At 51.0% G+C, this 22,797-nt stretch overlaps 2 protein-coding genes and 1 long non-coding RNA gene across 4 annotated transcripts in view; 2 read left to right on the top strand and 1 right to left on the bottom strand.

Moving 5' to 3' along the window:
• Positions 1–637: 637 nt before the first annotated feature.
• On the bottom strand, positions 638–4,128 carry LOC150017883 (uncharacterized). The gene is made up of 2 exons (XR_016508019.1): positions 3,534–4,128; positions 638–1,225 (listed from the first exon to the last, which is right to left on the bottom strand). It is a non-coding gene; the product is annotated as an uncharacterized LOC150017883 (long non-coding RNA).
• Positions 4,129–5,762: 1,634 nt separating this feature from the next.
• On the top strand, positions 5,763–11,254 carry NR1H3 (nuclear receptor subfamily 1 group H member 3). 2 transcript variants are annotated; one of them, XM_090261708.1, is made up of 8 exons: positions 5,763–5,986; positions 6,576–6,842; positions 7,090–7,298; positions 7,407–7,586; positions 7,765–7,864; positions 10,357–10,470; positions 10,686–10,780; positions 10,964–11,254. In XM_090261708.1, the coding sequence occupies exons 1-8, from the start codon at positions 5,890–5,892 to the stop codon at positions 11,108–11,110; spliced, it is 1,209 nt and encodes a 402-aa protein (XP_090117834.1). In that variant the 5' UTR covers positions 5,763–5,889; the 3' UTR covers positions 11,111–11,254. The 2 variants fall into 2 exon arrangements, with proteins under 2 accessions (XP_090117834.1, XP_090117843.1); XM_090261717.1 differs by lacking the exons at positions 6,576–6,842; positions 7,407–7,586.
• A 1,132-nt stretch (positions 11,255–12,386) lies between these two features.
• The window catches only part of MADD (MAP kinase activating death domain), a 36,562-nt gene continuing 26,151 nt past the window's right edge, over positions 12,387–22,797 (top strand). Inside the window, exons 1-10 of the mRNA XM_090261697.1 lie at positions 12,387–12,621; positions 16,034–16,193; positions 16,786–17,382; positions 17,793–18,096; positions 18,609–18,740; positions 19,154–19,267; positions 19,936–20,016; positions 21,415–21,593; positions 21,956–22,191; positions 22,405–22,561. Coding sequence (XP_090117823.1) covers positions 16,132–16,193; positions 16,786–17,382; positions 17,793–18,096; positions 18,609–18,740; positions 19,154–19,267; positions 19,936–20,016; positions 21,415–21,593; positions 21,956–22,191; positions 22,405–22,561 — 1,862 coding nt within the window. The 5' untranslated portion in view covers positions 12,387–12,621; positions 16,034–16,131. The remainder of the gene's footprint in view (positions 12,622–16,033; positions 16,194–16,785; positions 17,383–17,792; positions 18,097–18,608; positions 18,741–19,153; positions 19,268–19,935; positions 20,017–21,414; positions 21,594–21,955; positions 22,192–22,404; positions 22,562–22,797) is intronic.

Below are 22,797 nucleotides of genomic sequence, written 5' to 3'. Positions count from 1 at the left end.
TAGTCACAAGTTCCTTTATGAATCAGATGAAATGTTAGTCCCTTCTCCAGAGAAATGTCCACACACACTAGCACAAGTGGAACTTTTTATATAATCCCAAGGGGTTCACAAAGACCATCCATAAACTTCATTAATCTTCATTTTTGAATTCCTGATCTAACCTAGTCCTCTTTACAGATAAGAACAAACCTAGAAAGGAAGTCACTTGTCCAAGTTCACACAGTTTAGGAGAATGGATTAAAACTCAAGTTTTCTGATTCCCAGTTACGTAGTCTTTATAATGGGATGTTTCTTGCAGGCTACTCAGGTTATATTGCTGAACTGTATCTAATGGTCCCAAAATACTTTCAATAAAGAGATTTATAACAAAGAAAACCTTTTCAGATTGGTGCAGTTGAATGGGCATGGCTAACTGGTAAGAATCTGCGTATTAGAGTTTTTGAGTGTTTTCTTTTAATATGCCTCTACTCTCCTTGCAAACTAGCCAGACCATTTTGATTTCAGAATGTAAATCTTGGGCTCACTGACTTTCGGCAAGTAGAACGAAAATTTCTCAAATTCATCTTTTGCTTTTCTTCCCACTTGCTCAAGTATGTCTATATCCTTTGTGCCTGCGAGTAACCCATGTTAGGAGGGATTGATGGAACAGATATTCAGTGTTTATAGTGAGAAACAAACCCAGTAAGAGTAAGGGTCACACAACAAGTACATGGTAGAGCCAATAGCTGAGTCCTGGTTTCTCGACGCCCCCAACATCTGCACATGGTGTACCAGATGCTTCTGTGGTCCCCGTACCTTGCCGCCTAACTACAGATGGGGAAAAAAAAAAGATATGTTAATAGGTAGATACATAGGCCACCCTAGACAACAAGTCAGAATCTGAAACTTAGGCCATGTTTGGGAACCACTGCTCTACCCTGTGTTGGCAGAAGGAAGCCTTCATTTTTCCCATCTGGGAAGTAAGTTTTGTGTAATGGAGTGAAGAAGGTTTCTTTGTTTCAATTAGAGCTTTTGAATGAGCCATACCTGTATCCAGATTTGATACTCATCCCCTTGCTAGTAACTATCTCCTAGGCTATATACGAGGATAAAGAATACATGTAGTAAGGCCCAAGTGTTAGGTGTCTTCTGTATCATCTCTGAACTCATCAGTCTGGGAAGCAGGAATACCTGGGTTTTTCTCTGTCCTGTGATTGGGAGGTTAGGCAGAAGTCATCTGAGGGACCTGCAAGAGAGCAAGAAGCAGTTACCCTGCTCCTTCCATGTCAACCATACCTAGTGGCCTGCTTCATGGGAGTTTGAGTGCTTTCAGGGAAGTGCTCCAGGAGTGCATAGGACCGTGGACTGGCGAATGCTTGTATTTTTGGTTCAGGGTTCCCCTTTTGCAATGAGGTGCCTTCGGAGGTTCCAGGGGTCAGAAATGTGACCTGGAAGATCGCTGAAGGTGTTCCCAGGCATGGCGCCTCCTCTAGGAGCCAGGGAAACAGGAAAGGCCCCATGGGACTGGAAGGCTTTGCACCTAACATCAGCTGTGGGTGTAGGGCTGGCAATGTGGGACATGTAATTCCAGCTGATGATCCCCTGACTACTTGTACTGGCTTGGGGAAGAAGAAGTCCAGTGGTCGGCCACTGGAAACTCTGTGGAGATATTTCCAGCAGGTTTGGGTCATCCCCCTGTTACAGGGGGCTCCTGAACCCCTGTAACCTGAGAGAGCAGCCGAGTCAGTACAGCACTGGCAGTGTGTCCTCCTCCTCGACTTGAGATGAGGCTGAGGCTGACTCCCTGGCATGCAGAGATGGCACCCTGAGCTGCATGTGCAGCAAGTGAGTCTAGCCTGGGTCAGAAGACTCCAGACGAGGCTTGTGTGTGGTCCTGGGCTGTGGGGACACTATAGAGAGCTGAGGGTCTGGAGTAGATGAGAGAGGCTCCTCCCAGTTCCCAGAAGATCAGTCATCAGGCCCCAGACCAGCATTCCATTCCAAATTCCTTGCAAGTAGGTGTTTTGGTGACCTCTCTGACTTTGCTCCTATGCTAGAGCTACTGGGAATGGGAAAGGCAGAGGAGGGAGCTGGATGGGTGGTGTGGGTGCTGAGACAGAACAGTTCCTGTTTCCTAGGAACTGGAGGCCTGGTTTCTACTCTCCCAGGAGAGCTGGGACCTTGTGAAAATTTGGGAGGGAACACATGCAAAAGGAATGGAGAGCCTTGTGCTCATGACTCAGAGATGCCCAGACCAGGGTGGGGGCCTTGTGAGGAGATGGCCTTGTGATGAGAGGGAACAAGAATAGAAGCTGAAGACAGAACTTTTGAGATGGGGGTGCCAGAGGGGCTTTTCTGAAATGTGAAAGTGAGTACGTGGGCAGGTTGTGCAACACCACCCAGCCTGCTGTCCTCTCAAGCCTCTACTTTCCACCCGCCCGTTCCCCTGCCCCACCCACCCTATGCTTCCTCCCATCTTTCAGCAAGCTGCTGTTCTATTTCTGCTTTCTCTGTTCTTCTCCCATCTAGCACCCCCCCGCCCCCCGACAAGCTGTCCACTGTTTCCCTGGTCCCTCTGGCCGCCTGCCCCGGTCCCCTGTCCTGTGCTTTAATGTGGGGCCCATGGGAACTGAAGTTCACAGCAAAACAGGAAGAGCCTGTGAGCAGGAAGCTGGGAGAGGGGCAGGGGGTGAACAGCCAGCAATAACCTCAGCCCCCTCGCCTCCCACATCTGGACTGAAGCATCCCCAGGGCTCTCTGCTTCGCCCGCTGCAGCCCCCCAGCTCTGGCTTCTTCCATTCCAGCATTTCACTGGTCCAGCAGACCTGAGAGGCAAAAAGACAAGACTATCCTGGACTCTGACACAGAAGACAGAAAGAGTACAGGGACTGGAGTGAGGACATCTGGATTCTGACCCCAGCTTGGCCACTGTGTGTGGTCTTCAAAGAAGCCTCTCCTGTGAGCTTAGTGTTCTCTGTAAAATGGAGCTGGTGTTCTTTACCCCCGTTCCTGGGGCCGCTTAAGAACCGCAGGAGGTAGTGAGGAGTTTGTGTGTGGACACAAGCACTGGGAGGTTAACAATGTACAGATTCAAGGCGATGGGAAGTCCCATAGCTGAGAGGACTGGAAATTTAATGATAACCGCTACCATCTCTTGAACACTTACTATGTGCCACACATTGTGCTGTGACATATCGTTGAATTCTGATGATAACCTTAGGTGGCAAAAACCATTATTGGTACCCCAGTTTTAAAGACAGTGAAACAGAAGTTCAGAGATATTAAGCAGCTTGCTTATTCAAGATCACACAGCTAATAAGAGGCAGAGGCAAGGTCAGGATTTGAACCCAACACCTGAGCCCAGAGACCAAAAGCTAAATCAACACGTGGAAAGGAAATTGACGAGAGCTAACAAGTATAGGCTAGAAGGGAATCATACTATTTTTCTTGTTTACTTATTCATCTTATGAGTGGAAACACAGTACCCTACTCTACGCCAGGCCCTGGTCCACCCACTGCAGGGGAGATAAAAGCAGTGAAACATGGTTATCTACCTTCAGGATGGAGCTCATGTTCCACGCAACAGGGCAGGAGGGCTGTAGCGATAGTCTCAACAGTTGCTGGACAGAGCCTGTCGTCACTTCACATGGAGCTGTTCCCCAGATGAGGGAACTTGCAGGCCCTCCATGCTACCCCAGGCCCATCCTGGGCTGGCACCTGGGTCACCTGCCACCTCCACCCCGCCCCTATCCCAGGCCTGCCATGGCGCCTCTCTCCTGGCCTCCTCCCCTGTTGGTAACCCTCAAAGGGCACCTCCATTCAGAGGCTCCCAGGAAGGCCCAGCACCTGCTTCTCTCCACCCCGGAGTTCTACCAGCTTGGCTGAGGCCTGGAGCTGGTGGGGAGAGTTTCTTGGCCCCTTCCCAGAGGCAGGGGAGGAGGAGGGAGGCCGGGAAAGCAGGCTGGGGCTCCGTGTTGCAATTCCAGGCTGTGCTGGGACCTTTGCTCCACGAAATGTCTATGGAGGGGAGGGAACGCCAACTCTGGAGGCTGCTGGGATTGGGGTGGGGGTGCCGGGGAGGCAGTCCTTCTGTGTGAGCAGCCTGGGTGAGGAGAGGAAGGGGAGACGTGGAACTGGGCTGGTCTGCAGGGAAATGCGACTGTTGTGGTTGGGGGCAGGGGAGCGGGGGTGGCGCTGGGCCGAGGGGGCGGCTGGCTGGGGAGGAGTCAGCCTGGTGGGGAAGCTGCCTCGTGGGTGGGGGGTGAGGAGGCCGGGGCTCCAGTCTGTCGGCTCCAGCTCTGATTCCGGGTCTGCCTGGCAGGAAGGAGCAGTGGCCCGACCCCTTGGCAGTCCCTCCCCTCAGCCTTTCCCCATATTACTTGCTTGGGGCTCTGGCCCCTGCCTTGCTCAGCTCCGGCTTCCCAGCCACCTCCGCAGAGGCCTCTGGACAGGGACTGCACCGTCCTCCTGTCTCAGCAAGGGGGCTCCAGACACTGCCCCACAGGAAGTCTGGTGGCCTGGGCATTCGGTGGGTCTGCTCCTCAGCACTTGCCTGGGGCTTTGTGTGGGTTTGGTGCGTGGGTTCGGGGTGGGTGGGGGTGTCCTGTGGATCTTAGAAAGGGTATCTGGGGAGAAATGAGGGCAGATGATGGTGATGGAAGCCTGGGCAGCAACAGGATTCTATTTAGATTCAAGAATAATGCCTGAGGGGCTGTGAGGGAGGAGGTCCCATAGTGTGAGCTGGGGCAATTCTTGGAGGCCACCGGCTTGTGCTGGGACCCTGGGAAGTGGCAGGAGTGAGGTTATCTAAGAAGCAGCATGCTTCACTGTGTGGAGTGAGCCTCAGTCCCATGTCCTGGTCCTGCCCAACTCTGGTGGTCCCTGGTGCCGGCTCAAGGAGGAAGGGGCTCTGCCAGAACCAGGGCAGATGTGCCCACACATTCCCTGATGGCCTGGAGATGGGCCCTCTGGAAAAAAAGTGTCATTGTGGCCGAGAGCTCAGACGTTGGAGTCTTGGCTCTGCCACTGCCGAACTGTGTGGCCCAAGGCAATTTACTTAAGCTCTTTGAAATTCAGTTTTCTCATCTGTAAAATGGGCAAAAGAATAGGGGTACTGTGAGGAAGGTACGTAAAGGCTTACCATAGGCTGATATATATAGTGATATTTATATATATATATAAAGTAAATGTTAGCTGATACATTAGTGCTGATAAAGAAGGAGCCCACTTCTGGACTAGTATAACCTGGGTGGTTCCTGCAGGACAGTCCCTTGGTAATGTCCAGGGCTTCGGGAAAAGATGTCCTTGTGGCTGGAGGCCTGTGTTCCTGATGTTTCTCCTGGTAAGCTTCTTCACTCCAGCCCTCTCCTGCTGTAGTCATCAGCCTCCTTCACTACCTTCCTTCCCTGCTTCCCTGGAGAGCAGTCTAGAGCCCTCCTTGCTTCCTTCTGCCCAGATTACCTCTACCCTGGTTCTGGTGCCAGGCCCTTACAGGCACCTGCCGGTCCTTCTCAATCTGGGCTTGCTGCTGGGGAGAGTTGTCCAGTGCTTACCCAGCCGTGGTATTTAAGAGTTCTGTTTGATCTCCGAAGTACATGCACATCAGCCCCCCAAGGGGACAGATGTTAGCATTCTCATTTAAGGTTTTGAGATGCAAGCAGCTAGCCCTAGAGTTCACACAAACCTGGGGGTCCTGGCGCCTGAGCTGATGTTTTGCTGCCCTCTATGGGTGGAGATAAGTTTACAGTTTCCCAGCCAGGACGCTGGGGCAGTGGAAGGGGAGGACCTGAGACTGCCTTGTGCCCCTTTCTGAGCTCAGATTCTGCAGCGGAGCTGTGGGAACCAGATACACAGGTTGCAAGCAGCCAGGCACTGAGAGGCAGCAGCTTCGTCCTCAGGGAGGACGCCAGCATGCCCCAATCAGCTGGAGGCACTTCGGGGGTGCGGCTGGAGGCAGCAGAGCCCACAGCCCTGATCCCTGGGGTGGAGACCCCTCCAGAGTCAACAGGTGAGGAGCTGCTGGATTTGGAGGAGGTAGGGGCTCCCTGGATCTGGAAGGGGTATCTTGGGGCTCTTTTTAAAAAAATTACTGATTTTAGAAAGAGGAAAGGGGCGAGAGAGACAGACAGACAGACAGACTTGTTTCACTTATTTATGCATTCATTGGTTGATTCTTGTATGTGCCTTGACTGGGGATTGAACCCGAAGCCTTGGCATATTGGAATGATGCTCTAACCAATGAGCAACCTGGCCAGGCTCTTTACCATATAAAATCATGTTTAAGTACCAAGGCTTTGGTGTCAACTAGACCTGAGTGATCTGAGTGAGCTTTGTCTCTTCCTTAGGCCTTTCTAAGCCTCAGTTTCCTTATTTGTAAAATGGAAATAATAACAATAGCTATCACTTCTGGTTGTTGTCAGGATCAATGCATATAAAGGGCCGAGACAGTACCTGGGACATAATAAATAGCACTTGGCATAGGAGAACTACTTTCTTGTAACAGAGAGACTAGACTTCATGAAGGTCACTGAGTGCTCAGGGAAGTTGCCTGCTGGGCACCAAGATTGTTTCTTAGGGAAGCACTTCCCTGTATCCAGAGCTCCGTCCACAAAAGAGGAAAAAGGGGCCAGCCCCCAAAATGCTGGGGAATGAGCTGTGCAGTGTGTGTGGGGACAAGGCCTCTGGCTTCCACTACAACGTGCTGAGCTGTGAGGGCTGCAAGGGGTTCTTCCGCCGCAGTGTCATCAAAGGGGCACGCTACGTCTGCCACAGCGGGGGCCACTGCCCCATGGACACCTATATGCGTCGCAAGTGCCAGGAGTGTCGCCTCCGCAAATGCCGCCAGGCTGGCATGCGGGAGGAGTGTGAGTACCTGGGGACAGGAATGGGGAAGGGGCTAATGGGAAAGAGGGGACACGAGGGTCCCAGGGGGCGAGGGCAGACTGGCAGCTGAGTCTACAGGGCCTTCCAACATGGTCCCTAAATAGGGGTTACAATCTCTGCTCTTACCCAGTGATCTCTGTTTTTCTGGAGCCTCAAACTACCCCTCTGGCCCATCCTGGCTTCCTGTCAGCCCTTCCTCTTCCTTGCTCACTTCTGGCCCATCCTTAGGTGTCCTGTCGGAAGAACAGATCCGACTGAAGAAACTGAAGAGGCAAGAGGAGGAACAGGCTCAGGCCACATCCGTGCCCCCAAGGGCACCTTCACCTCCCCGAGTCCTGCCCCAGCTCAGCCCGGAGCAACTGGGCATGATTGAGAAGCTGGTGGCTGCCCAGCAGCAGTGTCACAGGCGCTCCTTTTCTGACCGGCTTCGAGTCACGGTGCCTGTGGGACCTGGGGGGGAGGTGGCTGTGTCCAGAGTGCCTGCTGGCTTCTTGATGTCTGACTCTGAGTGGCTTGTTTTTTTCCCTCCTTGCCCTTCTGAACAGCCTTGGCCCATGGCACCAGACCCCCAGAGCTGGGAGGCCCGTCAGCAGCGCTTTGCCCACTTCACTGAGTTGGCCATCGTCTCGGTGCAGGAGATCGTGGAGTTTGCCAAACAGCTGCCCGGCTTCCTGCAGCTCAGCCGGGAGGACCAGATCGCCCTGCTGAAGACCTCTGCGATTGAGGTGGCTGGCAGGGCTGAGGGGTAAAGGGAGAACCAGAGCGGGATTGTCTTTGGGAAGGGCCTCAGGACAGCCTGCTGGGAAGCCAGATCCGCTGGGAAGCAGGGACCTTCCGTGGAAGGTGGCCCGTGCCGAGACCAGCCCACCACGTCCCTGTTTGAGGTCTGCTACTTGTGTTCAGGTGATGCTTCTGGAGACATCTCGGAGGTATAACCCTGGGAGTGAGAGCATCACCTTCCTCAAGGATTTCAGTTATAACCGGGAAGACTTTGCCAAAGCAGGTGAGAACTGAGATCACAAAGGGACTGGATTGGACGGATAGACACTTTTTGTCCTGGGGCCTATAGTGACTCCAGAACCACCAGCCCAAGGTTTGGGTGGCTGTAAAGGGACGGTTTCACCTCGTTCTCTAAGGCAGGAAGTCGGAATGTTGATGAGCCTCTCTCAATTGTCCCAAATAGACTCCTGTCCTCTGTTGCCTTAGGCCAGTGGTTCTCAAACTGTGTTCCAGGGAACCTGGGAGAGGGGTCCATAGAAGCGTCACCTGAGAGAAGCATCAAGGAGGCTGAGGAATGTCCTTTATTCTTACCTTAAATGGATCCGAATAAGAAGCTCCATTTAAATCTGCATTATATATCATGCTTCTGCATAATTGCTTCAAGAAAAGATTTCACAGCTGTAGGAAAAATAGCTTGTAAACAACCACACCAAGCCTTTTACTAGTCGATAATGAGCAAAGCTTTCTCAGACATGCTATGTAAGGATCATATGGACTAACTTCCCTCTATTCTTGACTTGCTCTTTCTGAAGAGCCACGGAACTGCAGCTGATACACAGCAGGCGCGCCCAGATACAGCAGCTTTAAGATAAGAGTGGATGCTTCTATCCCCATCCTGTACTTGGAATATTTTCTCCAAGAATTTGTTCGTGTTGCCTCTCTCTAGCTGATGCTTGCTTGTAGGCTAAGCAGTGTTGGTTTCCTCATATTCAGTTGCTGGTAATGTCTGTGTTGTGGGAGCAGAGTTAGGAAAGAATGGAAGGCCGGGGGAGTTAGAGGGACTGGAACTGAGAGGCTCCACAGGAGACCAAGTAGTCTAACAGCTGAGTGAGTGGGTCTGTAAAATACGGCTGGTGCTATGGCTCCATTCTCGGCGTTGGTAGATCCTGGTTTCCAGGGCAGAGCTCGTAAAGCCTTCTCTGCCATCTGGTGACTCAGGCCAGCTCATGTGCCTCTTATTGCCCCAACACAGGCCACCCAGTGAGCTTTCTAGGAAGGCCTCCCTTAACTGTAGGGCACGGCAGGACTGTGTTGGCACCTTTTGCCTTCTGTGTGCTGCCAGGATGTAGGGGCGCCCAATAAGGGCTATTTAATGACTTTTTCCATCTTTAAAAGCCCCGCCCCACCCCCTTTCTCTACCAAACCACCCTTCCTCAGGTGGTTATTATCCCAGTCCTCCTCCTACATAACGGCCTCCTTTCTGAGCCCGTTCCTGGATTTCTTGTGTATGTGCCATCAGCACTTGCAGGCTTGGGTTATCCGAACCTGTACCTATTTATAGATTCATTTCTATAAGCAGTTTTGATATCATCTTTGCCTTTCGTTTATCACTTTGTCAGTAAGGTGTTGGGGAGAAGGGACAGGGGCTCTCTTCTGTCCGCTGTCCTTCCCCTCTGCGTGACTAATGACGTGGGCTGACGACATTGCAGATGTTCATTCAGTGAGTAGCGGCAGACCCTTTCAGGGCGCACAACCCAACTCTGGAACCTCCTTGTCCTCTCTGTACAAACAGGCTATTCAGCACAATTCAAGGCTCAAAACCTCGCCAACAAATACTTTATGAAATGGGGCTTGTCCATTAAATGGATCCACACACTCTTGATAAACATCAGGGTGAAAGTACAGGAAATGACTAATCAAGAAACCTAGAATGAAGCCTGGAATGGAAGCGTTAGCAGATGTTTGCTAAAAGAAACCTGAGAAAGCCTAGGGCCCGGAGTGCAGTGGGGCGACTCTGACAATGTGTACGGGAGGAATGTTTTTTAGGTGTCATGACTTCAGGTTGTGGTTTGTTGACCATCAGTCTCCTCATCACGAAGACTGATTCTATTTTTAAATTTTTATTATTTACTTAACAAACACTCAAACAGTAGTTACCATATTGCCACACATTATTTATTCTAAGGACCATTATGAGGCAAGTGCTATTATCTCCATTTTACAGATGGAAAAACCAAGGCTCAGAGAGGTTAAATAAGGTGCCCAATGTTACACGGCCTAGTAAATGGTAGAGCCAGGACTCCAACTCGGGCAGTCTGGCACCACAGTCCACAGTCTCAACCACATGCTTAAGTTCCCCTGGTATATGAAACGTGAAATGTATCTCTAGTGTTCCAATAAGTAAGGCCAATTGCCAGTGAAAACGTTTTTTTAAACAAAACTGAGTTGCCTCTATTTCTAGTAATGGGACACTCAAGAATTTTAATAAGAATAATAGAATTACTATCATTTAATTTAGTACCTCCTATGTTCTGGGCACAGTGCTAAGTGCTTTATCATTTAGCTATGACAACAGTCTTATAAATTCAGATATGATTCCCACCTCCCAGATCAGGCCTAGAGAGGTTAAGGAACTTGTCCAAGGTTACAGAACAGATCCCTGGAGACTTCTTACTGAGTTCTAGCATAGCAGTTCTCTTAAGTTGCAGAGCTGAAGGAGAGAAGGAAGTTCCTGCCACTCGGGCCACATACCCAGCCTCCCTTCTTCCTCCCCAGGGCTACAGGTGGAGTTCATCAACCCCATCTTCGAGTTCTCCAGAGCCATGAATGAGCTGCAACTCAATGATGCCGAGTTTGCTTTGCTCATTGCCATCAGCATTTTTTCTGCAGGTGCGGAGGAGGGGCAAGAGGGAAAATGAGCAAGAGACTTGAACCAAGGAGGGCTGCAGGCCCCACAGGACAGGCATTGTAGGGGTGGAGGCCCTTGCTGAGTTACTTTGGGATGGGAGAGGTAGGGTGGGACATGTTCCTATTTTTGGTTGTGATTTGGGGTATGAAACTGACCTTGGCCAGACTTGCTCCTCAATTCTGTTGGTGAACTATAGACCGGCCCAATGTGCAGGATCACCTCCAGGTAGAGAGGCTGCAACACACATATGTGGAAGCCCTGCATGCATACGTCTCCATCCACCACCCTCATGTGAGTCTCCTCTCCGGGCCCTTTCTCCTCAACACAGGCTCATTCCCTGACACACCTACTTTCCCCTCAAGAATCCCCCTCTGAGTGTATTATATAGACAGTTCTCTACCTCCCCCATAATTCCCGTACTCTTGCCCCCCTTCCTTGGGAGAGACAAAGTCTGTACTTGTCCTTCCCCCCCAGGACCGACTGATGTTCCCACGGATGCTAATGAAGCTGGTGAGCCTCCGGACCCTGAGCAGCGTCCACTCAGAGCAAGTGTTTGCTTTGCGCCTGCAGGACAAAAAGCTCCCCCCGCTGCTCTCTGAGATCTGGGATGTGCACGAATAACTGTCTTTCTCCTGATCATCTGTGTCCGGGGCTGGCTGAGGCTGGTGGCTGCCTCCTAGAGGTGGAACAGACTGAGAAGGGCAAACATTCCTGGGAACTGGGCCAAGGAGATCCTCCCGTGGCATTAAAGGGGAGTCAAAGTGTTGGGAGTGTTGTGGCCACTGGGCATCGGGGGTCCTGCCAAAGCTGTGCTCCATGTGAACGCTATACTGACCCGGCCAAGTGTGTGAACCCCGGGGCCACTTTGCACTAGGCTCTCCAGGGCCCTGCCCAGCCTGCCTCCCCCGCTTCCTGCCTTCCCCATGGGGCCCCAAGAGAAATTCTCCACTGTCACTCTAAGGCTTGGCCGTACATGCCTCGGGGCTGCCTCCCTGACAGGTCGGTCTGGTACTGTTTGTACAAGAAGAGCAAAATGAAGACAGAATGAGAGAAGCAATTTCTGGATTGGGGGTCGGGGAGCGGCAACAGAGCAGGGAAGCCAGCAGACCCAGAAGAGGGACACGATTCACAAGTGCCAGCCTCCTTTTACTAGCCCCATTGCACCATGAGGGTCACTGAGATGCTGGTCCCTCTTCCGCTTTCATCTTGTGGGTAGGAAAGTCAAGTAGCCTTTCTGTGTGGAAGGGGATGTTGAGTTTTCAGAACTCACACCTCAGCTAAGCGCCTGTGTTCGTGTGGGCGCGGGTACAAGCCCTTGGTTTTTTAGTTGGCACCTGGAAAGGCGGGCACGACAATCCCTCCTCTCGGACCCCAGGCTGTGGGACGTCAAGAAAGGCCCCGGAAGCCAGAGAGAGTCCAGCGTGGGGGTTGGGCCTCTCAGGAGGACTGGACTCCATTTCCCAGGGGGCACCGCGGCACCGCTCACGCCCCCTTCCCCTGGCGCTGCCCCGGCCGAGGTGGTACCGCGCCGCGTCTTCCGGTCTCAATCCCCCCCGCCATCCCTGAATTGGTAGGCTCCACTGCCGGGGCCGCCGACCTTCCAGCCCAAGCCGCCGGGCACTTCTAAGTTGCATGCGGGGGGGGGGGAGAGAGGTGAGGTGTGTCTGTGTGAAGGCGGGGAATGATCAGAAACTCAAGAGCAGTTTTTCTTGAGAAGTAGCCTCCCGATTAATCCACATTTCGTCGGAATGGGTTCTACTGTCGTGTCGAATTAAAACCTGTTTGCGCAACCTTGGCACGCAGTGGCGCTGGGCTGGCCCTCCACTCCCCATCGCGTTCCCACTCCCACTCCTATAGGTGTGTGCGTAGCCGCCTTTCTCCCGAGCTCTGCTCCACCTTTCAGCGCTCAGCTTGGTGCCACCCTGTCCCCCGTGTGTGGGTGGATGGTAGGGCCCACGCCCCACTTCAGTCTCCCCTCCCTCAGCCGGTCCGAGTGGTACGCCCCCCCCTCCCCGAGTGGTGCGACACGGAACTGGCGTGCGCTCGGAGCGGTGCTCGCGCTGGGGAGCGACGGACGCTCTCCTGCCGGGGGACATCCGGCCGGGCCTGGCCGGTCCCCGGAGGCTCGGGAGGTAGGAAGGTCCGGGCCACTGGGGGCTGTGGAAGGGGATTTGGGGCGGAGCTCCTAGGGGGAAAACGGGCTCGGAGAGGAAGCAGGAGCTCTAGGAGGAAAGGGGGTGTTTCAGGAGGCCCTAAAGAAATGTCAGGGCGCGTGGGGTCTCGAGAGCGAGTAAGGGGTCTGCACGGGAGGGGCGGGGCTAGAAGTGGGGGCGCTCCAATTCTCCGAAGGGCACGGTGCTACTGGCCTGGGCTCAGCTCGCCGCTGCTGGGCTCGGTTCTTGCTGGACTGGCGGGCGGCACTGGTTCCGGGGCGATGGCGGTGGGGAACTGTCCAGCAGGTGAGGGGGCGGGCAGCGCTGTCTAGCCCGGGGGCCGACACGGGATGGCACCTGGCGCGCCCGCGCGTGCGTGCCTGTGTGTGTGCGTGTGCCTTTGCGCCTCATTTTTGGTTACGATTTGAAGAACTACGTTTGGTTCTTTAAAATGTTATTTTTAATTTGGTGTTTCAAAATTGGCTTGTTAGACTGGAGACACCGTTTAATCTTTCCTGCAACTGCTTCCCTCCCCATCTTCGTACATATTGCAATTCTTCCTTTTTCTGCCCTCCTCTCCTTCCCAACCCTGCCTATTGCTTGCCTCATTGCTCTCTGTTCTCCCCCATGCTGGACCCAGTCTGTGTTGATGTGCTTGCAAGGTCACTGCCTGGGGAGGGCGAGGAGGTTAGAGAGCCTCTTGTGCTCACGTCAGCAAGGATGTCATATCGCTCTCCGGTTTCTGTGGTTTTACTATGAAATTCTGCCCCTAAAGATGGACGAATTCAAAGTCTTGGTTAATGTGGCCATTTGTAGGCTGAAAAGACATTGGTAGCGAAAAGAAAGGTCTGTGGGTTGTAAATCTGCATCTGGATGGAGCGGATGGTGATGTAGGACTTAAGCAGATAGGTATGCATTTTGAGTTTGATGCCTTTGGAATATAGGACCTAGGAACCAGGGGCTGCATCTTAGTAAATGTCGTTGAGGCAGGAGGCAGAACCAGAGCTTGGGTGGATATGAAGACAGAGTGTGAGTTCTAGGTGGAGGTAGAGGATGTGTGAGTAGAGGAAGAGAATGGGAAGAAAGGCCCTTGTTATTTCTGCAATCTGAATAACCAAAGACAGTGGCTGTTGATGAGATGGGAATTGTGGCTAAAAATCTGTCCTGTTGCTCGTAGCAAGATATTCACAAGATCTCAGGATCCCTTTGGCTCTGGAGGGAGATGAGCCCTGTGCAGAGCTTGATAACGACTTGATGTTTAGCAAGTGATTCTTAGTGGAAAGGGGCTGGGATCCCACCAACTCAAGGTCTGATGCCTACTATCTCAGCAGAAGATGCTTCGGGTGTGATGTTTGAGATTCTGGCAGGGAAGGGTTCCTGGTTTTCAATGTAAATATAGGTTTCAAGGCTTAGCCTTGAGCTTGGCCCTGTAAATTCTATTTTCTTTTAAGGTACAGCAGGCCCTCAAATAATGTCATTTTATTCAACCTTGTTTAGTTATAACTGATGAGACGCCGTACCAGTTTAACTCCTGTTCATGTCAACCTGTGGTAAAATTGATTTCATTATATAGCGTTTCATTTAAAGTTGGGGGATCTGATGGCATTAAGTGAAGACTTTCTGTTCTTTGGCTGTCACCCTAGGCATGCATGGTCCATATAATTCTTCACAGAAAAAATTACGCTTTTACACATCTCCCATTTCATTTGTTTCTCTCCCCTTCTCATTCCGGCTGGGGGAGCTCAGGTCAGCTCTGTGATGGTGCCCCGTCTTCTGCATTATGCTTGTGGCTCCATAGCAGAGGAGAACATCAGAGGGCTTCTTGGACTGCAAGGGGGGCTGGAAATGAGCCTGTGGCATGCTTGGGAACTCGGTGTTGGTTGTGTGGAAAGGAGATATCTCCATCAAACGCCAGAATTAGGACAAAGTGCAAACAAATGACAGATGGGGGAGAAGATAACCTAATAATTAGCAGGTGCTGTCAGTGGAAGAGGTGTCTTCAGATTCAAGGAGAGTGCATTGTTACGGGCCCTGGCCGACTCTGGAGTAGCAGCTGCTAGCTAGCACTGTGAGGTCACCAAGCAGGGGAGGGACTGTGGCTTGGCTATAAATAGTACTGGGAGCCAGAGTAGCTATGGAGATAAAACTGAATCCTGTTACTTGCTGGTCCTCTATTGGGAGCAAGGGAAAGGAGGGAGCAGTATTTTGAGGATTTGAGAGGTGTTGCAACACCTCTTTTATTATTAAGCAGGGGAGAAAAAAAGATAGAACTTCTTCTAGTCATTATCTGTGTCAAATAGGGCCTTAAGCATACAGGAAGTGTGTGTGTATGTGTATGAGAGGGCATGCAGCAACAAAAAAGGGACTGGAGTGTGAGTGTGTGTGTAGTATAACGGGATTCTCTGTGTGTGTAGTGAACAAGGTCTTAGTGTGGCCGTGTGCAGAGGTGGAATTCTGGAAGCGCTGAAAATAATCCTGAGGTAGCGTGAAACATTTTATTACGGAAGTGTATGGGAGACCCAACAGGAAATAAGTGATAATTAAGACCTTGTAAGCTTTTCCTAATTTCTGGACTATGGTTTCAGAACTGCCTCTGAGCACCTCTCCCTGTCCGTACAGAAATCTTGTTATTTCTGCATCTAGTTCCCAGTCTTTGTAAGTTATAGAAGGACAAGGCCCTGTCTGCATGTGCTGAATTCCTGATTCCAATCCTGGGACCAAAATAGAGGAGAAAGACTATGATTCAGCACCAAGGGCAGAGCTAGTAGCAGTAGCCACTGGGTCCCTTTCTGGCTTGAAGAGGGGGGGGGGGGGAATGGTTTCGGTAAAGCAGTTAGGGCATAGATAGTCTTCATTTCAGATTGTACATGGAGAGTAGCCAGCTGTTGTCTGCTGTTATGGTCTGAGAGCAATTAACTCTATAGTCTATATGGTAGTTTCACATCAAGCTGAATGCAGAATGTTGGACCAGAGAATAATTAGGTCTCCATCTAGAGCTAGGAATACAGATTAGTGCTGATTGGAGAGTCTGGTTTGATCCTGAGCCACCCTGGAGCAGTCCTGACAGTGACTTAATTTTTGTTATCATAATGACTGAGTCCAGATTAGGCTAACTGGGTCAGTTTTTTCAGAAACAGAGCCCCACGGGCAAGCCGGAGAATGAACTGGTTTGTAGGGATGGGACGTGAGCCATTATTTACCCTTTTTGTCATTTGACTCTGTGAGCACGTACGCCCAGACCAAACTCTAGGCTGGGAAAAGTGTCGGGCTCTCCTGTCTTTAGTTCAAAATTGGAAGACCTTCTGTCCTATGCCCCTGGCTGGGGTGACGCTGACAGGGCTGTGTCCCTTAGGCACAGCAATGAGTCTTATCAATACTTTTTTCCTATTAGACTTGGATTTTCAGATAATAACAGAATTATTCCTGGGATCGCTGACTCATTGCTCGGTGCCTTGAAGTTTCTCTGAGATGAACTGATGAGTGGGAACCATGGTGCAAAAGAAGAAGTTCTGTCCTCGGCTACTTGACTATCTAGTGATCGTAGGTGCCAGGTAACCAAGAAGAGACTCATTTTTGTCTTACCACCTGGGATAGCCACAGAATGATTCCCCTCTCCATTTCCACGTTGATTGGCATATCTCATTCTCCCCCTGTTATTTTACTCTGGTGGGAACAGTGATCGATGCCACTAGTGAAAACAGCAGTCAGGTGGGTTGAGAGTAGTGGCTGGAGGAACAGAGACGGGGCAGAACCCTCCTCCTAACTGGCATCTTCATGCCCTTGCGCAAATGCCCTTTATGTACACCCTGTTTCCTTGTTTTGTAAAAAAGGAAAAGTGCCTTTTGCTCCTTCTCTACCTACATATGCTCTTTTGCTGATTGATTAGCTAATACACCTTGTAAAGGTGTGAGTGATCATTTTATTGTCAAAATCTTTCTCTCATTTCAGGATGGGTACCTTCATGACAGTGCAGGCCTCACAGAGCCTATCAGCTAAATGTAGCAAGCAGCACCCATAGTCCCCACGGTCCTGCAGTTAGCTACTTGATCCAAAATAGCATTTTAAACGTTGTGTGTTGTTGACCGTGGTAAAATCTGGTAGAGCACCCCTTCGGGCTGCTGACTGGGTCTTTATGTTCTTCAGGCACCCGAGCAGCGACAGCGTGGCCCAGACTCCCGAACTGCTCCGGCGATACCCGTTAGAGGACCACGCTGAGTTTCCCCTGCCCCCCGATGTCGTGTTCTTCTGCCAGCCAGAGGGCTGTCTGAGTGTGCGGCAGCGGCGCATGAGCCTACGGGATGACACCTCCTTTGTCTTCACCCTCACCGACAAGGACACCGGAGTCACGCGCTATGGCATCTGCGTTAACTTCTACCGCTCCTTCCAGAAGCGGATGCCTAAGGAAAAGGGGGAAGCCGGGGCAGGGTCCCGTGGGAAGGAAGGACCCCGGGCCCCCTGTGCCTTAGAAGAGGGCGGCACTGAGGGTTTGGAGAGTGGCCCATCCCTGCAGCCGCCCAGCGCCGACTCCACCCATGACGCGAACCAGTCCCCTCGGGGAAAACACCGGGCCAAGGCCGGGGGCCGCTCCCGCAATAGCACCCTGACGTCCCTCTGCGTGCTCAGCCACTACCCCTTCTTCTCCACCTTCCGGGAGTGTCTGCACACCCTCAAACGCCTGGTGGACTGCTGCAGCGAGCGGCTGCTGGGCAAGAAACTGGGTCTCCCTCGAGGCATACAAAGGTACGGCTGGCCACTGGCGCTCAGAAGAAGGGGAGCATTTCAGAGATGAGGTGCAATTGGTCTGTGAGGGGCATAGGAAGTTTCCTCTGGAGTTCTTCAGACCTTTCTAAGCACGTTATGTTCATCCTTCCTAACAAAAGCAAAAGACTGCCTCTGAGTTAGACCTCCTACCGTCACTGTGTTTGAGTCAGTGCTGAGGAACTGACGTTTTATGGTTGGAAGGACAATGAGTCCTGACGCGTGCACTTTTATACCTGTTCTCGCCCTTTTACCTACCCTGTGGCCCCAGCTGAGGTCAAAGGGTGGGCTTTTCCAACTGTCGTCATTACACCCTCTCTGGTTACATTGGGTTGCAGTGGGGTATCAGCTCCTGGTACTTATGTGTCTATTTCCCACTCTCGGCTCCTCAGGGACACCATGTGGCGCATCTTCACCGGGTCATTGCTAGTGGAGGAGAAGTCAAGTGCCCTTCTGCATGACCTTCGAGAGATTGAGGCCTGGATCTATCGATTGCTGCGCTCCCCGGTACCCGTCTCCGGGCAGAAGCGAGTAGACATCGAGGTCCTGCCCCAGGAGCTCCAGCAGGCCCTGACCTTTGCTCTTCCAGACCCCTCTCGATTCACGCTGGTGGATTTCCCACTGCACCTCCCCTTGGAACTTCTGGGTGTGGATGCCTGCCTTCAGGTGCTAACCTGCATCCTGTTAGAGCACAAGGTGAGGGGACAAGCTTTCTCGACCTTCCTAGAGCTTTAAAATATGACAGAGGCTAAACCATGAGCTCTTTGAGGACAGAGACTCTATCTCTTTCATCTTTTTGTCTCCAGGAGGTAATATGATGCCAGGTATATAGCAGCTACTTGGTAGGTGTGGGTTGAACTAAGATACAGGTATCATGTAGGATGTATTCAGAGGGCTTGCCACTCAGTTTGATTATCTCTAACTATACTGACCTAATTCTCTGCAAATGTTAGTAGTTCTGTGCCAATGAGTGGTCCTGGGATTGCGGGGGCAAGAACTAGCCACATAGAGAGTGATTCAAGGGAAGACTACTACAGCGCCCGGACTGGGAAGTGGCAGGCAGAGTGGGGTACAGAGCAGGGGCAGCTGTGGAAACTATAAGTGCCTGGAGCCAAGGGCAAGGTGAAGGAAATGAAATTGTAGTGTCGGGAGCTGTTTTCTCATAAACCTGATCTATGCTGTTGAGTGATCCTTATGGCCTGTGGCAGGTGGTGCTGCAGTCCCGAGACTACAACGCCCTCTCCATGTCTGTGATGGCATTTGTGGCGATGATCTACCCGCTGGAGTACATGTTTCCTGTTATCCCATTGCTGCCCACCTGCATGGCATCGGCGGAGCAGGTGAGTCTCAAGGGGTCTTCTGTCTTTGTCGCCTCTGTGTTCCAACTGTGTTCAGCTCTGGGGGAGAAGGCTCAGTGCCCAAAGGAGTTGTAAATCAATACTGGTCCCCAATCCCTTATCACAGCTTACTTGTCTGCAAATCTGACCTGACTTGAACTGATCTGGTGATAAAACCTATGCTATTGATGGTTTTTACTTATCACATCTAATGTTAATGATTACAGGCTCCTGGCTCCACCACTGCAGGTATCACATACATTTTCCTAAACTCTGACAGATTCTGAATTTTGAAACACATCTGTCTTCAGGGGTTTGGGAAGAGGGATTGTTTCTTTATTTAGAAAAATCCTGACTTGATGAGTGATCACAACAGGTTTTGTCTTTGTTTCTTCTCCTCTTTATCCTTTCCACAGCTGCTGTTGGCCCCAACCCCGTACATCATCGGGGTCCCTGCCAGCTTCTTCCTCTATAAACTGGACTTCAAGATGCCTGACGATGTGTGGCTAGTGGATCTGGACAGCAGTCGGGTGAGACATTGTAGGGCCGGCAGTAGGGGGGTGTCCTGCTTTTCTAGATTACTCCCAGGGAAGTCCTGAGTTGGTGGGTGATTGCTACTGTGTGACTCATTAAAACAATTTTTTGAAAAAAATCCTGCTTTTAGACCCTTTTTACGACTCAAAGAATGACCAGATTTAGTATTACCAGAATTCAGTTCTCCCTGCATGTCAGAGCAGGAGGGCAGCTGTGGTTGCTGGACAGTTACACGTGGTGTGGATCAGCTGTTGGTTTCCTTGAGTTATAGTTTCCAGTAAGAAACTGTCTTTCAGTACACATTTCTAAAAACACATATTAACATTCTGTAGTGTGAATACAAACTTCAATAGGAAGCCCTTATATGCGTTAATTGTAAAAACTTTAGAAAATACAAGTAAGAATAAAGAAGTAAATAAAAACCATAACCCTATTATGTAGAGAGTCACCAATAACATTCACATATATTTCCTTTCAAGTGTGTATGTATATCATACACACGTGTGTATTATGTCTCTTGTCTGCTGGTATATAATGTATGTATTTACATATAAATGATAGTATTACGTATGCAGCTTCCTCTTCTTTTTACTTACCCTTAAGTAAGAGAAACTCATAAATAATTAATTCCAAGTTCTTGCCTTTTATCTTTTCTCTGGTGCAGGTGATTGCCCCGACCAATGCAGAAGTGCTGCCTGTCCTGCCAGAACCAGAATCATTAGAGTTGAAAAAGCATTTAAAGCAGGTGGGTGAAGAATGAGGAAGAGGAAGGGGAGCAGTGGCTGCCACGGGACTGCACAGGCAGAGCGGTGCAGGAGCCGCTTTCCTTTCAGACGGAGTGTAGATCCTCCTCACCGCGGGTGGACTTAGGAGGAGGTGTATCCCATTTATGGGGGGCAGGGTGCATCTCCAAAGGGCTGTTCAGATCCCTTTTGATTCATTGTGTGCCCTCCCACCTTCTGGTGCTCACAGTGCTGTAGGAACCACCCTGCACTTTCTTCTTGTCTCGTCTGCTGTTCTTTATGGCTGAGGATCGTCTCAGCCTTATAAGGAGGGAACTAGGACAGTCTGGCTCTTTTAATGTTTTTCTCTTAAATTGATCCCTAGGTCTCTGTAGAATCCCTTCTTCAAAAATTCCATTCTTTGAGTGATCCCTTAAATGTGTCTTTCATTGATTGATTTTCTTCTTCTGCATGCTGAACACAGTATTTGAAGGTAAAGCCTGATAAGGCCCCATTGCTGCCCCTGCTGCGTGCATTACATAGGCCCACCAGTGGGTAGCTCTGTGCTTTTAGGAGTCCCTGCTCTCATCTGAAGGGTCCTCGGGAATCTAGTTGTTGCCTGAGTTGCTTAGCAGTACCTCTAGATGGTCCTTGCTTGGGCTTAAGTGGGTCATTTTGTATCATCCCTCTCGCTTGCTTCACCACTGCTGATGTAATATGATACCTCGGCTGGTGAGGCTTGCAAGTTCAGAAAGTTCTTTAGCTCTTTTCCTTCGCCGTGTTTTCATTCTTGTTGATTGCTGTGGTATGACTAACGGAATGGAGAGGTTGATATATGGAACTGTCCTTGAAATGTCTGTAGGAGCTAAGATCCCTGGGCTCATTGATCCTGTGTTCCTACCTCTGCTACTCAAAGTGTGGTCCATGGCCCGGCGGCACTAGTCTCGCCCGGGCAGGCTCGGTCGAAGTGCAGAATCGCCCCAGACCCACGGAATCACAATCTGCATTTTAACAATATCCCCAGATGAAATCTGTGCTCATTCACATTTGAGAAGCTCATTCATCTAGATCAGTGGTTTCCCCCTGCCCAGTGGAGTCTCTTAGGGGTCGATTTAGGTTGCCGGCACCAAACTTGTGAGTCTCTGGGTTCCTTATGTCCTTCAAAGAAGCTGAAGTTTCAGTTGTGTATATTTCCACATGGATTTCAATTGAAGGACAAGATTTCATGGTTAAAAGAAATTTGAAAAGTATTATCCTGAGCCAGGTTGGCTTAAGCTGAAGATCTGCCTGATTCACATTATTTTCTACAGGTTAAACTATTTAGATTCTTATTTGAAAGAGGAAGGCTCTTTCTTAGGAGATGAGGTTGGCTGGCTGCCCAGGACTCTGCCTTCAGTGAGGAATTTCTCGTTGCTCCGCAGGCCCTCGCCAGCATGAGTCTCAACACCCAGCCGATCCTCAACCTGGAAAAATTCCACGAGGGCCAGGAGATCCCCCTCCTCTTGGGAAGGCCTTCTAATGACCTGCAGTCCACACCTTCCACTGAATTCAACCCACTCATCTATGGCAATGATGTGGATTCTGTGGATGTCGCAACCAGGTACTGACCACGCGGATTAGACAATGGGGAGCTCTTAAGCTGGTCTCTGCTTACACAGTGACCTTGGGGCAGACTGCTTCCCTGAGCCAGAGTTGCTTTGTACACAAAATATGCGTAATAAGTGGGTCCTATTTGCCACCTCAATAAAAGCAAAGAGAAGACAGAGTTCATCGTACTGTCAGGCATTTTAGGCCTGGAACGAAGACGAGGATTGGCGATTCTCTAAGATCTCTCTTCCCCTGATGTTGGAAGCCTGTTAACTAACTGATGGCTGTGGGAGGTGGTCTGAGACTTTGGATCGTAGGAATTGTCACTCTGCAGGGTGTGGGACTTGGATTATCTCGCTTCCCCTTCTTCCCCAGAGTGGCCATGGTCCGTTTCTTCAACTCCCCCAACGTGCTGCAGGGCTTTCAGATGCACACACGTACCCTGCGCCTCTTTCCTCGGCCTGTGGTGGCCTTTCAAGCCGGCTCCTTTCTAGCCTCACGTCCCCGGCAGACTCCTTTCGCTGAGAAATTGGCCAGGACTCAGGCTGTGGAGTACTTTGGGGAATGGATCCTTAACCCTACCAACTATGCCTTTCAGCGAATTCATAATAGTGAGTCCCCTACCCTCTGCGCTGTGCCACCCTCGGCCTTTGTCCTTCCGATGGCTCGTCCCTTTGCTGTTTTCCCTTTCTCATCTTTGGCCTGCCCCTTCCATTCCTCTTTTGCTTTGGACTTGTTCCTACCTGGCTTTTATGTTTTGCTTGCCCCCCGCCCCCCGCTCCCGGCCCCCGTTTCTAACTCTGTTCTTTTTCTTCTTTGGGTAGGCATGTTTGATCCGGCCCTGATTGGTGACAAACCAAAGTGGTACGCTCATCAGCTGCAGCCCATCCACTACCGTGTCTACGACAGCAATTCCCAGCTGGCCGAGGCGCTGAGTGTGCCACCAGAGCGGGACTCTGACTCTGACCCTACCGATGACAGGTGAGCAGTCCCTTACGGCAGCAGAGCAGCTGCTGAAGAGGCTCTCTCTGGCCCTGAGGCAGCACGATGGCAAAATCACATCGAAGTTCGATGTCAGCGTTTGAAGCCTTGGTCATATTTCAGTTGGTTGCTTTGTGTTTGCTTCCTTTTTTTATGCTGTTCCCTGGCCTTGAGTTCCAGGGGCTCCTCTTTGTTTTGCCTCTTGCTGACAGTGGCTTCTTTTCCCGGTGCCCGCC

The sequence above is a fragment of the Furipterus horrens genome, unplaced genomic scaffold (assembly GCF_987537825.1).
Source record: "Furipterus horrens unplaced genomic scaffold, mFurHor1.1.pri manual_scaffold_2, whole genome shotgun sequence".
Taxonomy (NCBI): Eukaryota; Metazoa; Chordata; class Mammalia; order Chiroptera; family Furipteridae; genus Furipterus; species Furipterus horrens.
The sequence above is the reverse complement of the archived record's forward strand: the minus strand, read 5'-3'. Positions and strand labels throughout refer to the sequence as shown.